Here is a 24,922-nt window from a genome sequence, read left to right on the forward strand (position 1 = left end):
CTGAGCTTCAGGTGGTGGTAATGTTTGGTCTGGGAAAGCCTGGTACAGTGCAACGCAGAAGTCAGATCTTTGAAGCAGGAATAAGAACACGTTTTGGAAACAGAGAGAAGACTGACCAGTGTCTAGCTGCATGGAGAGCAACTAAAAAGGACGGACTGGACGAGAACAACCTCGGCAAAAGCTTTGTTCTTTATCCGTGAGTCAGAAGGAGAAAATGGATTGCAAATAGGATGGCTTTATCATAGAATCCCAGAATGATTTGGGTTGGAAGGGACCTCAAAGATCATCCAGTTCCAACCCCCTGCCATGGGCAGGGACACCTTCCACTCCACCATGTTGCCCAAAGCCTTATCCAGCCTGTCCTTGAACATTTCCAGGGTCATTTCACCTCCAAAGGTGTGAGGAGGAAGCTTGTATTCCAAGCAGGTACCTAGTTATGGTAAAAGGAGTGCAAGATGATCTTGCAGCAGGGTTGTGGCTAGATTAGGGAGGGAAGTTATAGTTGCAGAGTGACGCGAAGGAAGCTGGGAATAATCACGGGGTCTTGGACTCAGGAGTGGATGGGCACAGGGTGCTGACCAGGACACTTGGGTTTCTCTGCCCATGGCAGGGGGTTTGGAACTGGATGATCTTTGAGGTCCCTTCCAACCCAAACCATTCTATGACACTTCAGCAGCTCTGTGTGGAAGTGTAGATGTAAGCAGAATGGCAGAAACATGGAGAATTTATTAAATCTTGAAAAAATGCATTTTCAGGTCCGTGCGACTTTTCATATGTTTAAAAGTCCAAAATCTGAGGTGTGGGTTGTGACAAAGACCAGGGGTTGATCTTCTGGAGGACTGCCAGCCTCTGCGAGGTCCAGGTGTGCGCCGCACGGTTCCTGCACGATACGAAGTGCTCTATTTGAAGGATAAAAATATCCTACAATTCCTACAGGAAATCTCCTTTGCTGTGGTGCGCGAAATCGGGTAACTAAAAAAAATAATGAAAAAGACAACTACTCCACTGCGATTGAAATAAACTGTTTAGGTATTTATGGATGGGAGAGGGCTATTTCTCCTCTCCTTTGAAGCATTATTTTAAAATGTTTCTTTTTGCATCTTATTCTTTATGTTAGATTTGGATAGATGTAGCACAATCGATGTAGTTTATGTATGAACTAATACTAACAAATCTTCATCAAATACTTATTTCTTTCAATGTGAATTATTTTAAAGCTGAGCTTCGTGTAAGTGTTTAATGGCATGGCTTTGTGGCTGAGCAAAAAAGTTGTATTTAAGGATTAATTTGTGCTGTTAGTATAGAAATAGGCATAGAAATTAGAAAGAAGAATTTCGAATGACTTTCAGAGGGGGTTGCTCTCTCTCTCAGGGCTGCTGCCTGCTCTGCTGTATCTCTTGGTTATCCGAAATCGAGAGTCAGGACTCTGGGCTCTGTTTCCTGATGTTGGCTCACCTGTTTGTGTTGTCGAGGGTCTTGTGTTTCACAAGAGCGTGCCGAAGCTTACGTGGTACGTGTAAGACTAGATTAAATATTAAATATATTATTTAATTACGCCGGCTCTGTTCAGAACAGAGTTAAGCAAACAAACCCTTATGCTGTACAAAGCCCTCCAAACACACAAGTTTTCTATTTTAGGTGAAGAAAGAACATTTTTATTTCTTCCTCTCGTTTTATCCTGTTTAACTTAAGAGTCTCACCCCTCGCGGTTGTTTGGTGTGATTTTAAACATTCTATATCCTGGTTTCATGCACTGTAAACTTTGTCAGCACCCCATCTAATACCTGCCAAACAGCAGTGCATACACTGGCGACACTGTAAACAAACTCCATGACACGTTACTTGTTCAGTAAAGTGTTTGTACTTTAATAATAAACCTAAAAACTTCCAGCATTAGTGTTAAGGTGGCCTTAACCAGGATGAAAAGCAGTTTGCAGTTCGTCTCGCTGCTGGTGTCGAGTTCTGGCAGTTATTTCCCGAAGGCAGGTGTCTCCACATTCAATAAAAAGTCCAAAATTAATTTCCTGCAGCGTAGGGTGATCCGTGCTCTTCCGCCAGACCTCAGAGTCCGTCGGCTGAAGGAGCCGATGTGTTTTGCACATGCCTCTAATGGACTGGAACTTCAGCTTCAGCATTGTCGTTTCTGAAAATCCATCCTCATGCTAATTTTTATTAGAAAAATAGGCAAAAGCAAAGGCTGCTGAGTTACTAACTTAATGAGGTGCTGACAAAACCCCCGTGGTATTTGTTGCTTCATTTACTTGTCACAGGTAAACAGATTACAATTGAGCATTCCCAGGGATTTTTAAATGGATTTTATGATGTACCCCTGTGAGGTATTTTTGCAGCTCAGTAATATTTATGCTTGTATGGTGCTCATTAGCAGCAATCCTATATGGTAATTTATATAATGCTTCCCATCTTGCCCATCTTTGGAGGGTTTTTGAATGCTCTCTGTTAGAGAAATGAGGATGGAGGGAAGTTTGTTTTCTGTTGTCCTATAATACTATAAACCTCTTTTTTTTTTTTTTTTTTCCTTTCAAATACTTTCTGAAAGCAGTGATATGAAATCCGGTGTTAAGGATCAAGAATTCCCTGTCCTTCCTCTTCGAAGCAGCAGGGGATAGTTGATAATCACGTTGTAGTCGCGTGGCGCAGCCGTGTTTTCAGTTTACTGCTCCGGTGTCGAGTAAATCCCTTCATGGGTGATGTTCCTGTTGTGCGAGGCACTGCACGTCTGGCACGAGGACGGCATCATCCGGAGAGATTTGCGAAAATTTAGGTGTAAAAAGGAGGCAAGAGGAAGGTGGAACACAGAGACGGTGAAGTGTGAGTAGTGGTGAGGTGAAGCCGTTGTGCCGTCGTAGAATCACAGAATGGTTTGGGGTGGAAGGGACCTCAAAGATCATCCAGTTCCAGCCCCCCTACCATGGGCAGGGGCACCTTCCACTACACCAGGTTGCCCAAAGCCCCATCCAACCTGGCCTGGAACACTTCCAGGGATGGGGCAGCCACAGCTTCTCTGGGCAACCTGTGCCAGTGCCTCACCACCCTCAGAGGGAAAAATTTCTTCCTTATATCTAGTCTAAATCTCCCCTCTTTCAGTTCAAAGCCATTGCCCCGTGTCCTGTCACTACACACCCTTGCAAAAAGTCCCTCTCCAGGTTTCTTGTAGGCCCCCTTTAAGTACTGGAAGACTGCTTTTACGTCGACGCTTTTATGGCTGTTGTCGCAAAGGAGTGCTGGAAGGGAGATCTGGCAGGTGGTGAGGTGGCTTTTTAGGTAGAGATTGACTATCCTTCCCGGATAGGGAGCTCCAACGTTTGTCTGAAGATGGAGTGTGGGTAATGGGTGCTGGTGTAGCAGAAGCTTTGGCTCAGATTTTTAGTCAACGCGTTGAAATGCCAGGATTGAATTCGTCAACCTACGTTTGTGCCATTGTTCATTTTACTTTTCTCTGGTTGCTGATGAAGCTTGCCAGGAGATAAGGGTGGCTGGTGTTAGCATCATCTAGACCCTGGTCAGCCTATAGACTCAATATGGTGTTCCCTTAACCTTTTCTTCTTCCCCCAAGATCTCTGATCTCTTCTCGTCTTCAGCTGTTGTTTGTTTTTGGACAGCAGTGCCCAAAACTGGAGGTGGAACTTCAAGAGAGGCTTTCACACACCTGTGAACTGGAAAGGTTATTTCATCTGTTTGTAGATGACAACTTCATTCGTACATCTCAGCAGAACTGGTTGGTTTTTTGATGGTATGACTCTGCCCCTCTGCTCGGGTTGTGTGCTGCGGTTCTGCTGCGTGGCTGAGTGCATCTAGTCTGCATTCTGTAAGTTATTTCTGCCCAGCTTTAGGTAAGGCTCAGTTAAGTTTAGCCTTAGCAGGATTCAGCGCAGTACAAACAAGTGCAAGATTCCGTAGTCAGGCCACCAAAAGAGAACATGATTAGTTTACACAGAGAAAAATAAGAGTGTGGCTTATGGTGCTGGCAAATGTACAAGGCAGCACTGAAATAGTCCTTTAAAATTCAAACTTTTGCAAGGAACAAAAATAATTACTTAGAGGAACATTTGTTTACTGTGTTAAGCATCTTGTGTTTATAAATCTCTTTGATTTCTGAGCTTTGAATTTCTAGAATTGGAAGTGGGGCCATTAAAATGGATTTCAACTTAATATCCAACAGTGGTGGCAAGCTGATTTTTCCGTGGCTAAATGCTTTGCTTCGTGTGCACCGATCCTCTGGCTCGTGTGTTGGGTACTCCCTTTTTTGTTCTTTCTTTTTCCATCAACCAGGCAGGCCGTGTTGATGTGGCTGTGTGGTGTGGGTGAAAGCAGATCGTTAGAAGCAGAGGGTGGAGCGAGTGATGCTGCTGTAGGAAAATAGCAAAACTAATTTACTGCTGCACTGAAATTTCCCAAACTTCAGTCATCCTTGACTGGAAGGGCAAGTTACAGGGTAGGATGCTTTTGTCTGAACATCATTTTCAACCTTACTCCGAGATTATTCGTTTTGCAGAGAAGCTTTTGCCATTTACGTTGAGGACTTCTTGACCAAAATAAAGTCTTACATCTTTTTGGTACTACGTTGTTGAAAGGTTAATCCATGTTTCAGTAGCTTGTAATGAACCGTCGCCTATTACTGCATTGAAATAGGTGAAACTAGAGCTGTTTCTCTCTCCTTTTTTTTTTTTTTTTCATTCTTTTTTGCCATTTTCCAGTCTGATCACTTCCTTATGTCTCTTTACTGGAGAATCTCATGTGAGAAGTCAGCGCGGCCGAAGCAAATAGCGGTGCTGTGCCCGTGGGACTGCCGCACGGGACCGAGCGCTCCGCTCCGGCGCTGTGAATCTCAGCTCTGCTTGCAGCTGCAGCCTCTTCCACGCATCCGGTGGCACATCAGAGCAGTGACACGTGTGAAAATGCAGACAGCAGAGATGCCGAATCCTCGATTGCGTGGAATGCAGATATTAATATTCAAGTAAAACCGCTGAATAGTTAAAATGGCTGCTGCAAGGCAGTTTTGACTGGCTTTTGCGGTAGTGCAAGATGTATGCTTAGAATGCCGTCGTGTTTCACAGCACGTCACGTGGATTGCTGCTGCCTTGCTCCCTCTACATGGCAGCCTCCTCCCGCCTGCAGGCACACACACGTGTGCGTGCCCCGTTCCAGCAGCACCCTCCTTTGCTAGTGCGGTGCTGTCCTGCCGGTGTGTAGGTGCTCTCCCACAGAATTGTCCAACTGGATCGCAGAATCAGAGAATGGTTTGAGTTGGAAGGGACCTCAAAGATCATCCAGTTTCAACCCCCCTGCCATGGGCAGGGACACCTTCCACTACACCAGGTTGCCCAAAGCCTCATCCAACCTGGCCTGGAACACTGCCAGGGATGGGGCAGCCACAGCTTCTCTGGGCAACCTGTGCCAGTGCCTCAGCACCCTCAGAGGGAAGAATTTCTTCCTCAGATCTCACTGAAATCTCCCCTCTTTCAGTTTAAATCCATTGCCCCGTGTCCTGTCACTACACACCTTTGTCCAAAGTCCCTCTCCAGCTTTCCTGTAGCCCCTTTAAGTACTGGAAGGCTGCTATAAGATCATCCCGGAGCCTTCTCTTCTCCAGGCTGAACAGCCCCAACTCTCTCAGCCTGTCTCCAGAGCAGAGGTGCTCCAGCCCTTGGATCATCTCCATGGCCTCCTCTGGACTCGCTCCAGCAGCTCCATGTCCTTCTTGTGCTGGGGACCCCAGAGCTGAAGGCAGCACTGCAGGGGGGTCTCAGGAGAGCAGAGCAGAGGGGCAGAATCCCCTCTCTTGCCCTGCTGCCCACGCTGCTCTGGATGCAGCCCAGGACACGGTTGGCTTTCTGGGCTGCCAGCGCACGGTGCCGGCTCATGGTGAGCTTCTCGTCACCCAACACCCCCAAGTCCTTCTCCTCAGGGCTGCTCTCCATCCATTCTCCACCCAGCCTGGACTTGTGCTTGGGATTGCCCTGACCCACGTGCAGGACCTTGCCCTTGGCCTTGTTGAACTTCATGAGGTTCTCACAGACCTCTCCAGCCTGTCCAGGTCCCTCTGGATGGCATCCCTTCCCTCCATGCTGAGGGTGCACTCGATCCCACTGTCCATGTCGCCAATAAAGATGTTAAACAGCACTGGTCCCAGTACTGACCCCTGAGGAACAAATGACGTTACCAAAAGGCTGTTTTTAAAGGAAGGTGGTGTTTGTCTCCCACTGGAGCGGTACGTGGAAAATCACACCACTGAGAGGAACTTGAACTTCATTTTTCAATGCCCCTTTTATTTTAAGGAGCAAATCTGTCTTGGGCTGTGTTGGAAGTTGCCTGCTTATTGAAAGCGATTTGGTTGAAATGGAAATAAAATCAAACTTTACGGGCGGAGTTCTTTGGGGAAATCCAATCATGGAGTTTGCAAAATCCCTAGTGAAGCAAAAGGACCAGGACCCTCAGAACAGCTCTGCAGCAGCTGATGCACGTGCTGTCTTGTTTTGTCTGACGTTTGTCACGAGTTCTCTTGCAGAACCAGCTGATCCGGAGTCGAGGATCCGGATGGGATTTGGAAATGAAAAAGAACTTGCCGTTCTTTTCCAACATCCGAATAAAAATTGCGTATGATCTCCTAGATGCTTACATTATCTGGAAGGCCTTGGTTGGATCTGATCTGTGTAATTCTGTCATGACAATTTCAACTAATTTCTTCATTTTTAATCCATTTTTTTTCTCAAAACTTTTTTAATAAGGAAACATTTTATGTATTCAGCATCTTTAAGGCAGAGCTTAAAATACCATCCTTGTCAATTTTTAGAATTTTTAAATGCCACTTATCAACCATGCCAGTCTTTATATATAAAATTATGTTTAATTTGCTTTGGTCAGGTTCAAATATGATGCAAAAATCCAGTATTTTGTTTCCTACACGTGATGTTTTTTAATTGCATTAGTAGTTTTAAATGTGGACTTTCAGTCAACAAAAAAAGGCGTTTCTAAAAACGGTTCTCCTTGCTTGGTGCAACCTTTTTTTTTTTTTTTTAAGGAAAAAACCTGAAAGAAAACACCTTAAAAACGGGTGAGAGATTTGTTGAGCCGCGTGGGCTGTTGCTCCGGGCTGGCTTGCAGTATGTGTCCGTTTTGGTTACGTGATGGAGAGGACAAACTGCACAATAGGATAAAACTTGCTGCAGAGGGTGCCCAGAATTTGTTTTGTGAGTCCAGTTTAATATGCTGACTGGCTGGCTTGGAGTTTTAAGGATCATCCTAGCCAAGTTATTCTGTTGGATCCGTTTCTGGTTTGGCCTGCCGGATACTTGAAAAAAGCAGTAATTAGTGCTGTCAGTTTAAATATTTGGTCAGCAAAATATTGCTTCGGCATAGGAAGGTGCAAAATCACAGCTGCTGGTTATTCGGCTTCTAATTTCGAATGTGTGGCTAAAAAAGGCAGCTCGAGAAAGATGACGAATCGAAGATACTGATGATTGTCTTCAGAGGAAAAAAATATTATGATTTTTTTTTTTTTACTGATGATTTTCTTCAGAGCTTCTTTCAGCTCCTCTGAAGTCAGCCACTGCCCAACCTCCTGCGGCCACCAGGTCCGTTATGGAGAACCACACGTTTGTTCTGCCCTTTTCGGGGTTCAGGATTAAATCAGAGGTCACTTAATGTTTTTCCAGCATTGTTTGGAGGCAATTATTTTACTTTATATTGCAACCTACACGTATCTGCATTGGAGGGGACAAGAGTTTTTAATTCCCAGCTCCTCTTCACTTTCTGCTCCGATTTCCTCGCCAACATAGGAGTTCTGGTATATGTTGTTCCCAGATGTTTCCTACGTGTCACGCAACTGCTAACATTTTTTTTCTGGAGGTGTTAACTCCTACTAGGCTGAATTCGAAGCATTCATCCATACCACTAAATCAAACACTATGGTAAGAAGTAGAGTGGCAAGTTGCCAGGGAAGGGCTCAGCTCTGATTTCATGGGTTCCTCGTGCAACGCATGAGATACTGTCCATGGATCTGTCTTTGTAGTAGCAAGTGACTCCCTCCTGCATGAAAATTTAGGTGGTAGACCTTCCGTTGGACGTCTGCTGCCAAAAACGATATTGGCTGGAGATGCAGAAATATTCATCAATATTTTGATTGTTCCCTTGTGGTGTTTTTTTGTTGTTGTTTTTATTTCCCATTCCGGTTTTCCCCAAGCAGGGTGGAAAGTTGACCAATCTTCACTTTTGCTTCAGAATTGTGGGCAGCTTTTGTGAAGCTCGTCAAAGTTTAAACATTTCAATCAATAGCTGCTCCAGGAATCCAGATGATGGCAATGTGATCAGGCCAGCTCCACGTGGGTTAGTGCTGCTACTGAAAGGAGCATTGTCTTCTACTGTCCTGCTACTTGTCTTTATCTTCTTCATTGTAATGTGTCCTCGCAGCAGGGTAGGGAACAGATCTGGTTGAAAGATCTGGGAAAGATCAGAGCAGTTGCGGATGGCCCATTGTTGGAAGTGTTCAAGGTCAGGTTGGACAGGGCTTTGAGCAATCTTATCTAGTGGAAGATGGAAGTGGAGTTTGGACTAGATGATCTTTAAAGGTCCCTTCCAGCTCAAACCATTCTGTGACTCTATGAAAACCGTGTTTGTTTTCAGCCATATCTATTTACAAGGAGTGGTTAAATCTGAAGGAAGAGGATGTCTTCTTCACTACCCTCTCAGGTTTATTCTTCGTTACAGTAACTGTGTCAGTGCTCTCAGGAACTGAAGGGTCTTTTCTGTTTGTCTGCAAATTTCAGGAGAAGACCATCAGGTCAGCCTAAGAGGCTTGAGACTGATACCAAGGTCTCCAGGTTTTCTGATCTCCTGAGGACTTCTGCTTGAGAAAACGAGCTAAAAACCCCCTTCCATCTGAGCAATTGAGATGAGGTTAACTTAGCTTACCCCTTTCCTCCTCCTCCTCCACACCCCTGCCCCACATCGCTCCTGGTGGTGTGTTTAACCAGATGAGGCTCTGTAAAGCTCCTTGCTGTATGCCCTGTTTGCCAGCCTTAATTACTTCTATGCTTCTTTGAATTCTTTTAAGTTATGTCCTTAAATTATTGATGCAGCCACAGGTATGGTATTCCAGGCATGGTGGCACCAGCGCCTTGTGCAGTAGTAGTACAGTCTGTGCTCCAAGTTGAGGTTGTCCTTAGATGCCTGAGATTCACGCCGCGATCGGGATCGCAGCACTCTCGCTTCAGTGGATGCAGTCAACCGACGAACCACCGGTTTTCCACAGACCGTGCGTTGCAGGACCATGTGCCCCGTTCTGTTACTGCCTTTCTTGCCTTGTGCCTGGGTACGTGTCTTGACTTTGTTAGTTTTGAGATCTGTTCTTCATCTGTCAGAAAAGAAACAACACCGAGTCCTTCTATTCCTGCTCTTGCCCATGCAGGATTCATGGATGTCTTCTGGGTGGGTTGGCTATCGGCAGGTGGTTCTGGTTAGTGCTGTGCTTAATATTCCCTCTGGCGGTCTAGAATGCTTAAAAATCTGCATTCATGGTAGAAGCTATGATGTGAGTTTTGCTACTTGTGACAGATCCTGAGCCAGACGTCATCAATGACAGCTCAACCTACTTCACGTTGTTGCAGCTTGGACTTTTAGTAGTGGTGTGCAACTGCAAGAAGTTGATTTAGAATCATAGAATCATGGAATGGTTCGGGTTGGAAGGGACCTCAAAGATCATCTAGTTCCAACCCCCCTGCCATGGGCAGGGACACCCTCCACTACACCAGGTTGCCCAAAGCCCCATCCAACCTGGCCTTGAACACTGCCAGGGATGGGGCAGCCACAACTTCTCTGGGCAACCTGTTCTCAGTGCCTCACCACCCTCAGAGGGAAAAATTTTTTTCTTATATCCAATCTAAATCTCCCCTCTTTCAGTTTAAAGCCATTGCCCCGTGTCCTGTCACTACACACCCGTGTCCAAAGCCCCTCTCCACCTTTCCTGTAGCCCCTTTAGGTACTGGAAGGTGCTGGAAGGTCTCCCCGGAGCCTTCTCTTCTCCAGGCTGAACAGCCCCAACTCTCTCAGCCTGTCTTCGTAGCAGAGGTGCTCCAGCCCTGGATTTCTTGCCTTTTGTTATGAATAATTTTGATTCTAAATACCCCAAACCTGTGCTACCGATGATGATCGGTGTGATTTCATACCTCTCCTACTCAATACGGGTTTAATGTCCTTGCACCAGCCAAGAGCCTATTGCGTTCCGTTGCCTTGTGTGGTAGTGGCTGTCCGTGCTGTAACCCTGCTTTCACAAAAGTGGATTCACGTGTTGCACAGCCAAAACTCTTCATCTGACATGATACAATTAATTGGGAACTTGTTCCAGGATTTCCCCGTGTTCTTCCTCTCTTATGGGTGAGAGAGCCCACTTACAAACATTTTCTTGTCTCACAATAAAGGGGAGGATTCTGGGGTGTTCCCGCTGTTTACCAGATGTATGGATTATGTTGGAATGGGTGTAGCCAGGCAGATGACAACGTTTGCTAATCACTTGGAATTGCTCAGGACAATCAAACCTAAAACCAGCCGTAACATGCTGCGGAAGGGTCTGCCTGCCTCGAAATGCTGCCTTTTAAAAGGGTGACGAAATTTGTTGTCGCTAACTGCACATCCTACCTGTTCAAAAACCGGAGAAGGGAAATCATCCAAGCTGTGGGCAGTTCTCTCCATCTCCAGAAAGAACCAGAAATGATTTGAAGAGCGAGAGTGATGGGCGCTGGGATGGCTTCCAGACAAGGAGACAACCGATAGAGTTGGACTCTCAGCTTGAAAAATATATGACCCAGGCAAGGGAAATATGATAGGGATGTGCACAGTCATTAATATTGTAAGGAACAGGTCATACCCTATTCCCTATTTAACCCTTTCCAGAGCACTTGCTGTGCTGGCATCTCTCAGAGACGTGTTCCAGAGCTGGGTGGACTTTTGCTGTCTCTCATCACACCGATTCTTGTGATCCTAGAAGATAAACCAATTGTAAGTCAGGCAGCTTGAAGCTCTTATCAATAATACGAATTCGCTGTATTTCATACTAAATTCTTGCTTATGAAATTCAGCATCAGTTGTTTTTTGAATCTTCCCCTGCACTGGGAGTTGCTGTGTTTTATTTTTTTTCCTAGCAGGGTGTTATCTCGGTGTCGCAGCAAATGTTATCTCCATTCCTTTTATATTTGGACACCTGTGCAGGTGTGCTTGCTTCTTCTCAACATTATGAAAACTTGTCATCTTGATGTTATATCGCTCTGTTCTTCCTCATCGACAGCATCCTCTGAAAGGCTAAGGTTTTGTGGTTTTTTTTTTTAATTTATTTTTTTAAGGTGATATTTTTTCTTTAATCGAAGAAAGATTAAGCTGGGACAGTAAGAGAGATTGATATTTTTTGGATTTATGTAAGTATGTGACATCTCATTTTATTTAATTGAAATTTGATGAGCAATCCTGAAGTCTGGAACCTCACAGAAGTGAATTCGGACCATTTGGGGGCGGTTGCTTTATGTTTCATGTTCTAGAAGTATCAGGGGGAAATAGGAGTTTTGTTTCTACAACACCAAAAAGCTGCTTTGTCTGTTCTTTCCTGTTTCTTTAGGAAGCCAGGAATTCAGGAGAAACTTCCTTCAACAGAGGTTTTTCTTCTGCGGAGGTCTTTCACCCCCCACGTCCATGCTTGATTTTAATATTCTGTGCTGCTTGCCTCCCCCAGAAGAACTGAAGTGCAAAAAGCCTGTTAAAATGGTGCACTGTTACTCATCCTGTATACTGGGCTTGGATCTAGCCTAATTATGTCACTGCCAAAATTAAGCACTACTCTTGTAGCCTTACTGAGTGAATATCAGCCTGAGAAACAGATTTTGCATCAACTGAGTCATCAGGAAAATTCTGATTGCAGAGCCTTTTGTTAGGAATGGGGATACAAGGAGAGGGCACAGCTGCACCTTTTGATGGAAGCAAAAAAATAAATCGGTTTGTCAGCTGGGCACCTTGGAGAGTCCTGGTTTAGATGATGTCTGCAGAACAGGTCTGTGTTCGCCCAGTAATTTAGGGGAATTGCATTCCCCAAGGTGCTGGATCCCACCTGACATTAGTACTCCAGGAGGAGCTAATTTCAGGTGTTGGTTTGTGATGTACCTGTCAACAAACTGCAGCAGAAATTAACCTTTATTATATAAAGAGGAGATGAGTTGCTGATGGGGAATAATGACTCTGATTCACGTTTTGGAAATGTGTTACTGGGGAAAAACAGGTTTTGTTTTAGTGCCTCTGTTCAGGTGTTATTCCCTGTTATTCCCTGCGGAGGACTGGCAGGAAGATACAGAAGGAGGAAACTTCTCCAGGTAGAAGTAGTTACTAGAACGAAGCAGTCCACAGGTAGCACTCATGTCCAAATCTTTCTTCACATCGAGTCTTCTTTTAACACAATAGTTCTGGTCCATCTCCAAAGCACCTTCCCTTCCCCTGGTGTCCACCGTGCAGTGGACCTTCAGCAGAACATGGCAAACGATGTGATGGAAAAAGAATTCTTCCTTCTGGGCTCCAGCTTGCTAGTTTGTGCTGGATAGAATTAGGCATCCAGAAGTCTCCGGTGATTGGAATGTGTTTGGCCAGATTTTACCTTCCTGGGGTATTTTTTTTTTTTATTTTGATGACAGTAAAGCAATGTTTCTGTATGGGTAGATTTTGATTTCTAAATGAATTACAGCAATCTGGGAATAAATGCAAAGCCTGGAGCGAGCTGGAGCCTGAAAGCCCATTCTCATGTGGCATCTGTGTTAACACAGTCTTGTTGTTATGATCCTTAATTTAAAATATAACTTTTAAAGATCCAACCATTTTTTTTTTTTTTTTTAATAACTTTAGCCTTTTGGACTCACTGCCTTTTACTTAACACTGACTTGATAACATCCTTCCTAAGGAAATGTTTTTATTACAGGACGTTTTCAGAGTCCCAGACAGTTGCCTCTGTAGCTGTAAGAACACGGAGGAAGGCAGCTTGAGGAGCATCAATTGGTCTTTATTACAATGCTGTTCTCATGGTCCTTACACTTAACTGAGGCAAGATGGCTATGGAAGCATGCACTGAATTAATTTGGTCTTGTTCTTTTCCTTCGGAGTCCTGATGTTGCCCTACATACAGTATTTAAATACTAGATCTGTTTACAAATATGTTAAAGTTTTAACCGTTACAATAAATTCCGGGAAACTTGAGCTGCAATTAAAACCTGCTGCTGTTAACTTAAACCTGGTGGATTTTATTTGTTCTGCTCCCAACAGCGTTTCCAAGTTTCTTCTATGCACTGCACTGTTCGCCTCTCTCCGTAGTTTTTCTACCAGCCACTCAGCCATTGGGGCAGGTTGACTTTCTGTTTGGATGATAGCCCTTCCAAAAATTAGATGTTTCTGGGAAAGTTGTAATCTCGTGACAAGTAGTACGTGGTAAAGTAGTAGTAACCTTCAGTAAATAGCTGACACTCTGCTTTTCAATACTGTGGTGTCAAGGTGACTTCTGAGAGGGACATAGTCTTTTTTTTTAATTATGATTCATGGGCTGAGTCATAAATTTAGGATGGCTTCCTGTGTTCCAAGCGCTGGAGTGCTCCCAGTCACGTCAGCATCATCCTTGCTTTAAGGCTAGAGCAAGACCATTAAATGCAAAAGGTATTCAATGACTTTTGACTCTGGCTTTTGAAGTGCTTGATCTGTGGGTCATTGCAGATTGGGAGGTTTTACTGGGAGAGTATCACTGCGTGCCCTGTCCTTTTTCTTTTCCCTTGGCTTAGGTCTGTGCAGTCTAAATCACCATTGTTGGTCTTCCTTGGTATTGCTTTAGGAGGAAAATACTCTTCTCTCTGTGTCTCCACTGATTTTCCAGTGCATCTTTGTGATCTTCTCAATAGGAGCAATAACTAGAAGGGGAGGAAGGGAGGATTTCCTTACTGACCATAAAATTGCTAATATTGTAGTAGTGGGAATTTTGCTAATGCCTCGTTTGCTTCCAGTCCTAAATGGTTGTGTTAACACCGGTGTGTTCTCTTCAACGTGTGTCATGATGCCTGTGTGCTGATTTAAATGAAAGGTTTGAAAAATTCCTCTTTCTTACTGTTTTGGGGTTTTTTTTTGTCTTGCAGCCCTGGAAGAAAGCGTGATTTTTCTCCAGTGCTTTGGAGCCAGTACTTTGAATCCATGGAGGACGTTGTGGTAGAAAACGAGACTGGCAAGGATATATCCTTTTTTCCAGATTAAACTTTTCTTGTTCTCGGTGACTGGGGCGGTATCGTGTATCATTTAGTTTATTGCAGTTCTCTTCAGCTTTTTCATGTGTTTCTTTTCATCTTCCATGTTTTCTTTTGTAGGGATCAGTGTCAGTAACTAGAGCTGTCCCTTGTAAGCTGACAGTTAAGACGTACCTAGCAAGGTCAGTTCCTGGCATTGCTTCTGTAGTAATCATTAATTTTAAAAAGTGTTTGTAGCAGTTCAATAACATATTTTGCAGGGAATTGCTTATCAGTTCTCATAGTTTAAACTATATCAGAATCAAACCTGTTTATTGCTTTTTTTTTTCATTAACAACAGGTAGGTGGTTAAGTGGCAACCAGTGAACTGTCTGTTCAGGATCAGTTTCAGTACAACAGTTAAACCTCAACGCTAAACACCTAAATGTTAATAAATACTTGCAGATTTCTAAAGGCCTTTCTACAACTAATCCCAGGAAGTTCTGTTCCTGTACACACACACAAACATAGGTGCACAGTCATGTAGATTCAGATTGGATATTAGGAAAAAATTTTTTACCATGAGAGTTGTAGAACACTGGAACAGGTTGGCCAGAGAGGTGGTGGATGCTCCATCCCTGGAGACGTTCAAGGCCAGGTTGGACGAGGCCCTGAGCAACCTGATCTAGTTGGAGATATCCCTGTTCCTTGCAGAGGGGTTGGACTAGATGACCTTTGAAGGTCCCTTCCAGCCCTAACCATTCTATGATTCTATGATTCTGTGTGCAGCCCTGAGAAGTGTGGGTTACAGTCTCTTCTGGGACTGCAGTTGTACACATCTGTACACATGTATGGGAGATGTAAGGGCACTGGACCAGGTTGCCCAGAGAAGCTGTGGCTGCCCCATCCCTGGAAGTGTTCAAGGCCAGGTTGGATGAGGCTTTGGGCAACGTGGTGTAGTGGAAGGTGTCCCTGCCCATGGCAGGGGGGTTGGAACTGGACGATCTTTGAGGTCCCTTCCAACCCAAACCATTCCATGATTCTATGTGGATGGTACCTGTGCTGCTCCCACTAGCGCAAAGGACACTGAGAAAACGGCATGAGATCGCATCTACACACCCAGGGTGGGGGTCCCTACTTGTCACACCCCAAACTGTCAGTCCACTAGCTGGCGTGCAGACAAGGAAGCTTCTCCTTCTGGCCAACAGCGAGTCTTCTGGCAGCCTCAAACCAGGTTTGGACTGCTGCTGTTTCTCTCCCTGATCTCTGCCCCCTTTGCAAATCTTCATGTTGCTTTTATACTTCTTTTCAAGCTGATTTGCCAGTCTTCCAGTTGCTGTTTAATCCAGCTGATGGCAGTCATCCTCTTTGATGTGCTCAAACCACTGTTGTGTCCAGGCTGTTTGCTAACTGGGAGCACCCCAACAAGTACAGCATGTGAAGGTACTGGGACAAGACTTCCCATCAGTCCTATCTCTGCTTCCATCTCCGACAAAAGCAGGTTTGAGAGGTACTTCTAGGTCTTCTGACCTAATTACAAAGTGAAAACATTTTAATCTGTGTTTAAATAACACAACCTTGTAGTTTAAATAGTTGAGTAGTTTTTAAGCATGCATGTTCTAGCTCGGCCATTAGGAAAACCAAACTTCCAAGCTATTTCTTGCCAAATACTGATTTAGTAATTACTTCTCTAATGCCAGTAGCATGTGATGCTTTGAAATGAGGAGAATTCCCTCTCCTTGTTGTTTTGCCCAGCTTGTCATTATTTTGTATTTACTAACTGCATTTGTCCAATTGATTCCATGAATTTTTCATGACGTGCACCTTGTCTGCCTTTGATGTAAGGGCCGTGCACACCCTTGAGGCTTCACAAATAATAAAATAAAACGGATAATGGAGCTGTTTGGGTAGGTGGCGTACATAAGCATCCCAAATTTAAGCAGATTTTAGTTGTTTGGAATTTACTGTGGTACCTGTGACCTTTAATAGAAGCTTGAGCTCCCGTATGAAGGGTTGTGGACTGATGTGTACTGTGGAAGCGGCTGAATTAATGAATGGAGTTGGTGCCCACTGTTCTGCCCCAGCTGCCTGTTACTGCTCCATCAGATCTCCTTGTGTGAACAAACCCCAGCTGACACAGCTCCCTGTAGCTGAAATGGTGTCAGGAGCACCTGCATGAACTGTTTGCAACCAGCAGATGCAAAGGGCACTGTGGGATTCAGCAGAAAAACGCTGAACAGCCTCATCAGTAACTGCATGGTTGGATTCAGAGGAATGCTGTTGTCCAGCCCCAGACCAGAGGGAGAGCAGTGGAAGGAGGTGAAGTGACTTGTCTGTCACAGTTTGGGGCACTGAATGCAGATCTCCCAACTCCTGGTTCTGCGCCTTTCTCTAGGTGACGTTGGTTTCAGTGATAAACTGATTTTTCAGTGTCTGTGTATATCCTGTAAGGGGACTTCAGCTATCATAACGAAACGTCTTTCCAGTGAGGAATTATATTGTTTAAAAAAATCTTGTTTACTGGCTTATCTGACATTTTTCCTTGGCAATAACAGGAGAATGCTCCAAAGTACGTCCTGATCCTGGTTTGCTTTTTCTCTTAGTTGCTCGATTCACTGTTGTGCACAGGGAGGAAAAGGATGCGGGCAGGAGATGCACGGGTTGCAGGGAGAAGGAAGCCTGTGCAGCAGGAAAACAAGTCTTGAAGCTTAAATAAATGGGGTTAAGCTTTGTCCAGGTTATGCTTGCACACGCTGGTTGATCAGAGGGAGAAATAAAAACCCCAAGCATCGCTATAGGCTCGGGGAGGAGTGGCTGGAGAGCTGCCTGGCGGAGAAGGACCTGGGGGTGTTGGTTGAATACCGGCTTGATATGAGCCAGCAGTGTGCCCAGGTGGCCAAAAAGGCCAATGGGATACTGGCGTGTGTCAAGAATAGTGTGACCAGCAGGAGCAGGGAAGTGATCCTGCCCCTGTACTCGGCACTGGTGAGGCCGCACCTGGAATATTGTGCCCAGTTTTGGGCCCCTCGCTTTAAGAGAGATATTGAGCTCCTGGAGCGGGTCCAGAGAAGGGCGACTGAACTGGTCAAGGGGCTGGAAAATAAAACTTATGGGGAGCGGCTGAGGGAGTTGGGGCTGTTTAGCCTGGAGAAGAGGAGGCTGAGGGGAGACCTGATTACAGCCTACAAATACTTGAGAAAGATGGTGGGGAGGTGGGGGAAGGGCTCTTTACGTTAGTGTTGGGTGATAGAACAAGAGGAAATGGGCATAAGCTTAGTCAGGGGAGATTCAGGTTGGATGTTAGGAAGTATTTCTTCTCTGAAAGGGTTGTCAGCCACTGGAATAGGCTGCCCAGGGAGGTGGTTGAGTCCCCATCCCTGGATGTGTTTAAGAATAGGGTGGATGATCTACTTGAGGATATGGTTTAATGGGGATTAGGGATGGTTGGGCTCGATGATCTCTAAGGTCTTTTCCAACCTAGAAATCTATGAATCTATGAAATCTTGGGTATGCGAGGGTAGAAACAAAACGCTCCTGGGTATTGCAGCCTCTGAAATACATTCAGCTAACTTCAAACAACTCTATGAAACCTCCTTAACTGTTCATACACTTTTCGAATTTACAAAAGCGGATTGGAGGGACCTGTCTTACTGCTCTTACACGGTGGAGGCCATTCTGCCCTTTCCTGGGCTGTGTTTACTGTAAGTAAGCTGCTGCTTTGTAGCAGTGTGTGTGTGTGCAAATAGGGGTGTCTGAGTGTGGAAGGGACAAGCCATTCAGCTGCGTTAAGCACAGGAAAATCGATTCAGAAAACTGTCTTGTCATCTCCTGGTGCACACCTGACTCAACTCTTCTAAATAGTTTGCTGTCTGTGTATTTATTAAATAGGCAAAGCACATGCAAAGGTTTATTGTCTACGTGTTAACTATCAGCAGTAACCCAGACTGCATCTGCCAGATACTTTTAATGAAGTGCCAAGACGTTTGGCATCATAGCATGTCCATTTTTTTTTCCAGAAGGCTGTTTTTTCCTGAGTACCAGTGAGAGTTCAACAGCTTTATCCTGCCATAACAATATTATCTTTGCATGGTTGAGGTCCTGTTTGACTTGTCGAGAAATCTCGTTTGCTGCTCAAGCAACTCTCTGAAACACGACCTGAGGTGATGTCTACAGGAGTGCGCGTGGGGATGACCAAACCAAAATTCCTCACTTCCACCCATTCCCTTTAAAAATGAAAGGAGTTAAGGAAAAAAACCTCTAAAGGATTTCATGTCAAGTAAAATCTCTTGCAGTGTGTGATTTTAATTCAGGACCTTTTTAATCCAGCAACTTCTCAAGCTGTCTAGTGCCCTTGACAAGAGGATGCTGTAGGATGACTTTCATTGAAGTGTGACTGGACAGATGAAGTCTCTGTGTCTCCCCTGTGCCTTTGGCTGTGTCATGTTTGTCACCTTTTAGCCGTTTGGTGGGTTGTAGGCTGTTTAGCCTTTAAGCAGAGATTCCAACGACTAACAAGAATGAACCTTTTACAAGAGTCACTACCAACTGCTCTTGAATTCCCAACGTGACTACCGTTGAGTAACCCTCATGGTGTAATCATAAACCACCTTATAATACGATGAGACACATTAGAAAAATACTTTAACAGCTCATTTGTCACTTTACCTGACCCAGAGACTGGTGCAGATGTGGGTCTTCTGGAACTGTTGGGTTTTAAGTCTTAAATCTCTGTCTTAGTAAATCCTGTAGTTATCTGCCTGTAGCTCATTAGTTGCCAGGATGGACAGATGTCTTTTCCTCTGCTAGTGTGGTGGTTTTATGATATACAAATGCCTTAAACAGATGTAATGTCACTTTTTAATGGGAGGCAGAGGTATGAAGTCACTTTTCTGAGTTCAGCAAAGAGCTTCTTACAAGTCTCTTCCACTCTCTCTAGAGCTCTTGATTTCTAATAGCAACACCAGCACCAATTTAAAAATCTCCAGAGTTGGGTTTAGCGGAGTTATTTCAGTTTTAACACTGTACCTCAGAGTTATTGGCTTTTTGTGTTACTGTCAGCAATTAATAAAGATTCACGAGATTTACACCTTGCACTCGAGGCCACATCCGGAGGAAGAAACTGCCAAAACAATTAGTTCGTGTCCTTGTGTGGCTGCTGTAGAATTATTTCCCTGGTGCAGTTTGAAATGAAAGTTCATCCCAAGCAATCCAGTGTTAAATGTTTGGGATGAACCAGAACTAAAAAACCCAAACCCAAACAACATCTTCCCCTAGAAAAACCCAAGAAGAAACCTAAATTGGGAGGCACTGAGAGTGACCATCTATCAATAAAATAACAGCCTGCAGGAGTGACATGCTCCTTTCTTCTTTTGCTTATTGACCTGGTGACTTCCTGGATGATGTGTTTGAACTTCTTTTGGCCAAAGTACTGCTATTTGGATAAAACTCAGGGCACTGGAAAGCTTCCTGTTCTCTCACATCGTGTCGATGATCCTCTTTCCTTACTCCCTGCTGGCAACAGTTTGATCTTCAGCAGCAGATGGCTCATCTCACTACTTAAATTATTGCTTAGGTGCAGAAGCACCTTGCAGATCGAGGTTTCAGGATGTCTTTAGGGCCCCTAAAATATAAACTTGTGGATCCAGTGGCCTTTGGGAGGGCAACTGCTATAGTTATTTAGGATTTGAATAGCTCAACAACCAAAATATGAGGACTGGGTAACTTTCAGATCTCTGCCTGTTAAGTAGGTGGTTCTGTTAAGAATCTCTCAACAAATCTCCCCACTCCTGCAGGGCTGTTATTTAAATAATTGATGATTCCTTAACCCAAAAGTCTTCCTTTCAACAAAGGATGCCACTTAATCGCTGTGATGCCTGAAATAATTTACGTGAATTGAGCTGTCAGGGACGAATAGAGCCATAATTTTATTGCAGCCTTACCTTACTCGAAAAAGATTCCTCACTTGTTCCCCCTGACCCCTTTGGACTAATCAATTTTTGTACATTTCAGCATTATTGTAAAATTCTGTTCTTCGAGAGCAAATCGAATGTGCGCTGCAAAGCAGCAGCTTCATCTTCATGTCTGCTGTGTAGCCAAGGCTAATTTTGGGGGGCTTGGGGAAGCGGGGCATGACTTTGGTGTCTGTAATCCCACTGCTGCATTCCAGTTTTCAGAAGTGCTGCAGAGGTTGGATTTCCTTGTCCTAGGAAACACACGTGATGCCTTATGCACAGGGAAATAAATGTCCTCGGAGACAGCGTTAACAATTGTAGAAAGGATGGAGCTTTGGTTAAATTACTTAAAACTACTTAATGTAATTTTGCAAATGACGTTATCTTTGTCCCTTCTTGCAGTCTGCAATTATTAACAGGATTCAGTGTAGGATCGTGGCTTTAGATCTCCGAGGCCATGGTAAGTAAAATAAAATAAATTTAAAATCACATAAGCATGTTACACGCTCTCGTTTTTTAAAGATGATGTAAAGAATCCCTCCCAAGATGACTAAGAAAGCATCCTTGAGGCATTCCACTTTTTATTCAAAAGCAGGGATGGAAAAGTGGCTTCTGGAGCTCTGCAGCCACCTGTCCTCACGTGCCAGAAGCTGAGACTCCCTGTTCCTTCGTGTGAGGCAGTGGTGGACTTGTTCCTTCCTACATATGGCACCAAGCCCTCCTCCATCATTTCTTAACCTATAGGTGGTCTTTACCATTAGAAATAAAGTCTGTTCTTTAGTTTTAAGATACATTACAAATATGGAGCAGTTATGAGGAGCGTTTCCTGCCCGTAAGCTATAACGCAATTAAAGTACCAACTGTTCCTATTAATTCTGGGTTTCTTAATTATTCATGTTAACTGCAGTAGGCTCCTCTTAATAACTGTGCTGAAAAGCTTCGGACAGTTGCTGGGTCTGAAGGTTTTCAGCTTGTGTGAACTTAACTTTTTTTGTTCTTTCAGGAGAAACAAAAGTTAGGAATCCTGAAGATCTGTCTGCAGAGACCATGTCAAAGTAAGAAAGCTTATACTCTCTGTTCGGTGTTTCACTTTTCACAAACCTTTATTTTCTTTCCTTGATTGAACAATAAACTAGTTGAGGACACTCAACCTTCATTCAAGAGAGCTGGAAGATACTTTCATTTGGTAGTTATCCCTCCTTTTCCTTCTATTTTAGGACAGTTGGAAATTTATTTGAAATTATACCTCTTCCAGCTGAGTCAGAGCCAAACTGGAGTCGTTCTCTAGGTACCCTCAATTTTAAACTCACGTTAAAGATCATAGAAGCATAGAATTGTTTAGGTTGGAAAAGACCTTGAAGATCATTGAGTCCAACTGTTAACCCAACACATAGTTCAGTCCACCATAGCCATATCCCTCAGCACCACAGCTACATGTCTTTTAAATCCCTCCAGGGATGGTGACTCCACCACTTCCCTGGGCAGCCCGTTCCAGTGCTTGACAACTCTTTCGGGGATGAAATTTTTTCTCATATCCAACCTAAACCTCCCCTGGCACAACTTAAGGCCATTTCCTCTTGTCCTAAAGATCACAGAATTGTAGTATCACAGAATGGTTTGGGCTGGAAGGGACCTCAAAGATCATCCAGTTCCAACCCCCCTGCCATGGGCAGGGACACCTTCCACTACACCAGGTTGCCCAAAGCCTCATCCAACCTGGCCTGGAACACTTCCAGGGATGGGGCAGCCACAGCGTCTCTGGGAAACCTGTTCCAGAGTTTCACCACCCTTCACTGTAAAAAATGTCTCCCTTAGATCCCATTGAAATCTCCCCTCTTTCAGTTTAAAGCCATCACCCCGTGTCCTGTCACTCCACACCCTTGTCCAAAGCCCCTCTCCAGCTTTCCTGTAGCCCCTTTAGGCACTGGAAGGTGCTGGAAGGTCTCCCCGGAGCCTTCTCTTCTCCAGGCTGAACAGCCCCAACTCTCCCAGCCTGTCTCCATAGCAGAGGTGCTCCAGCCCTCCCATCATCTCCGTGGCCTCCTCTGGCCCCGCTCCAGCAGCTCCATGTCCTTCTTGTGTTGGGGACCCCAGAGCTGAAGGCAGCACTGCAGGGGGGTCTCAGGAGAGCAGAGCAGAGGGGCAGAATCCCCTCCCTCGCCCTGCTGCCCACGCTGCTCTGGGTGCAGCCTAGGACACAGTTTTTGGGCTGCCAGCACAGATCAGTGGCTTCATTGCACGGAGCACTTCAAACTCACACCACGCTGTAACACTTCCTAGAGATTTCCTGATGGAAGGGGAATGCTTTCTGAGAGCAGGGAGGGAGAGCAAATCGAAGCTTCTGTGATCCAAGAGGAACGGGTCAAGGATCTGCTCCTTCGGCTGGATGCCCACAAGTCTATGGGGCCTGATGGTATCCACCTGAGAGTCCTGAGAGAGCTGGCGGATGTCATTGCCAAACCCCTGTCCATTATCTTTGGGCAGTCTTGGCTCACTGGGAAGTTCCGCTGGACTGGAGGCTGGCGGATGTTACCCCCATTTACAAAAAAGGGCGGAAGGAGGATCCGGGGAACTACAGGCCTGTCAGCTTGACCTCGGTGACGGGCAAAGTCATGGAACAGGTTATCTTGAGTGCTATTAATGAGCACATACAGGTTAACCGGGTGATCAGGCCCAGTCAACATGGGTTTATGAAAGGCAGGTCTTGCCAATCAAACCTGATCACCTTCTATGACAGGGTGACCCGCCTGGTTGACGAGGGAAGGGCTGTGGATGTAGTTTTCCTTGACCTCAGTAAAGCCTTTGATACAGTTTCTCATAGTGTTCTGGTGGAGAAACTGGTAACTGCTGGCCTGGATAGGCACACCCTCCTTTGGGTTAAAAACTGGCTGGATGGCCGGGCCCAAAGAGTGGTGGTAAATGGGGCTAAATCCGGCTGGAGGCCGGTCACCAGTGGGGTTCCCCAGGGCTCAGTGCTGGGTCCAGTTCTGTTTAACATCTTTATCAATGACCTGGATGGGGGGATTGAATGTACCCTCAGTAAATTTGCGGACGACACCAAGCTGGGAGGCTGTGTCGATCTGCTCGAGGGTAGGGAGGCCCTTCAGAGGGATTTGAACAGACTGGATCGTTGGGCTGAGGCCAATGGCATGAGCTTTAATAAGGCCAAGTGCAGAGTCCTTCACTTGGGGTATAAAAACCCCAAGCATCGCTATAGGCTCGGGGAGGAGTGGCTGGAGAGCTGCCTGGCGGAGAAGGACCTGGGGGTCTTGGTTGGCTACCGGCTTGATATGAGCCAGCAGTGTGCCCAGGTGGCCAAAAAGGCCAATGGGATACTGGCGTGTATCAAGAATAGTGTGACCAGCAGGAGCAGGGAAGTGATCCTGCCCCTGTACTCGGCACTGGTGAGGCCGCACCTGGAATATTGTGCCCAGTTTTGGGCCCCTCGCTTTAAGAGAGATATTGAGCTCCTGGAGCGAGTCCAGAGAAGGGCGACTAAACTGGTCAAGGGGCTGGAAAATAAAACTTATGAGGAGCGGCTGAGGGAGTTGGGGCTGTTTAGCCTGGAGAAGAGGAGGCTGAGGGGAGACCTGATTACGGCCTATAAATACTTGAGAAAAGATGGTGGGGAGGTGGGGGAAGGGCTCTTTACATTAGTGTTGGGTGATAGAACAAGAGGAAATGGGTATAAGCTTAGTCAGGGGAGATTCAGGTTGGATGTTAGGAAGTATTTCTTCTCTGAAAGGGTTGTCAGCCACTGGAATAAGCTGCCCAGGGAGGTGGTTGAGTCCCCATCCCTGGATGTGTTTGAGAATAGGGTGGATGAACTGCTTAGGGATATGGTTTAATGGGGATTAGGGATGGTTGGACTCGATGATCTCTAAGGTCTTTTCCAACCTAGAAATCTATGAATCTATGAATCTATGAATGACATAAGCGACTGGGGCATTTTAGCTTGGAATCACTGGTTTGGTGGTTCTCCCACACCCTGAGTGAGCGCTCAGAGCCCGCCCGCCGTGGACTGGCGACATCTCCAAAGTGCAGGTCACAGGCTGAGACTTTCAAGCGTGGAGGGAGTCGCTTTTCCAAACTATCACGACCTGCTTTGGAATACAAATCCCCCTCTTGACAAAGCTGTAAGAAAAGCAAATACCCACTGCTGAGCACATTACGTTACGTCCATGTTTAGTACAAAGAGGCTCTTTGCTAGGGCTACAATGAAGTCATGAAGGATTTTGTAACCTTCATAGAAACAAATCCGCTTGGTTTGTTGTGAGGAGACCATGTGTGAAACGTGTTCTGACTTCCATTGTGTGCCTTATTGCTGCTGCGTATGGCGTGTCGGATCCTGATGTGTTATTGTCCCGAGGAGATGCTCTGTGAAGTGATTAGGATTTTTGAAATCTGGAGCAGCATTACTGTGGGAGGAAAACAAGTTGCCTTTTTTTAAAAGAAAAAATCCCAAACCTTTCCCTCCTCTTAGCAATGAGCTTGAAAGTTATTCTTGAATAGCCTTTAAATTGGAGCCTTAAATGATAGCTGGTTTTCTTTTTTTTTTTTAATCAAATCCTCTAGCAATTTTCTCTGACAGAGCAAACAAGCTGGTCAGCCTTTTATTTTTGACTTGGTTTCCATTCTGTAGTTGCAATGCTGCTCAGGTCTCCAGTTCCTCTGAATGGTTTTAGTCAGGAAAGCCAGTTTGGAGAGGGGCTTTATACAAGGGTGTGCAGT

At 45.1% G+C, this 24,922-nt stretch overlaps 1 protein-coding gene across 2 annotated transcripts in view; it reads left to right on the plus strand.

Annotated features, from left to right (window-relative positions):
• Positions 1-24,922, plus strand: part of PPME1 (protein phosphatase methylesterase 1) — a 38,527-nt gene that overhangs the window by 1,094 nt on the left and 12,511 nt on the right. For both annotated transcript variants that reach the window (XM_086622429.1, XM_086622437.1), the window contains exons 2-5: positions 14,157-14,250; positions 17,849-17,941; positions 20,594-20,651; positions 21,195-21,246. In XM_086622429.1, coding sequence (XP_086478555.1) covers positions 14,157-14,250; positions 17,849-17,941; positions 20,594-20,651; positions 21,195-21,246 — 297 coding nt within the window. The remainder of the gene's footprint in view (positions 1-14,156; positions 14,251-17,848; positions 17,942-20,593; positions 20,652-21,194; positions 21,247-24,922) is intronic.

This window comes from Tauraco erythrolophus, chromosome 1, assembly GCF_009769465.1.
Source record: "Tauraco erythrolophus isolate bTauEry1 chromosome 1, bTauEry1.pri, whole genome shotgun sequence".
Lineage (NCBI taxonomy): Eukaryota > Metazoa > Chordata > Aves > Musophagiformes > Musophagidae > Tauraco > Tauraco erythrolophus.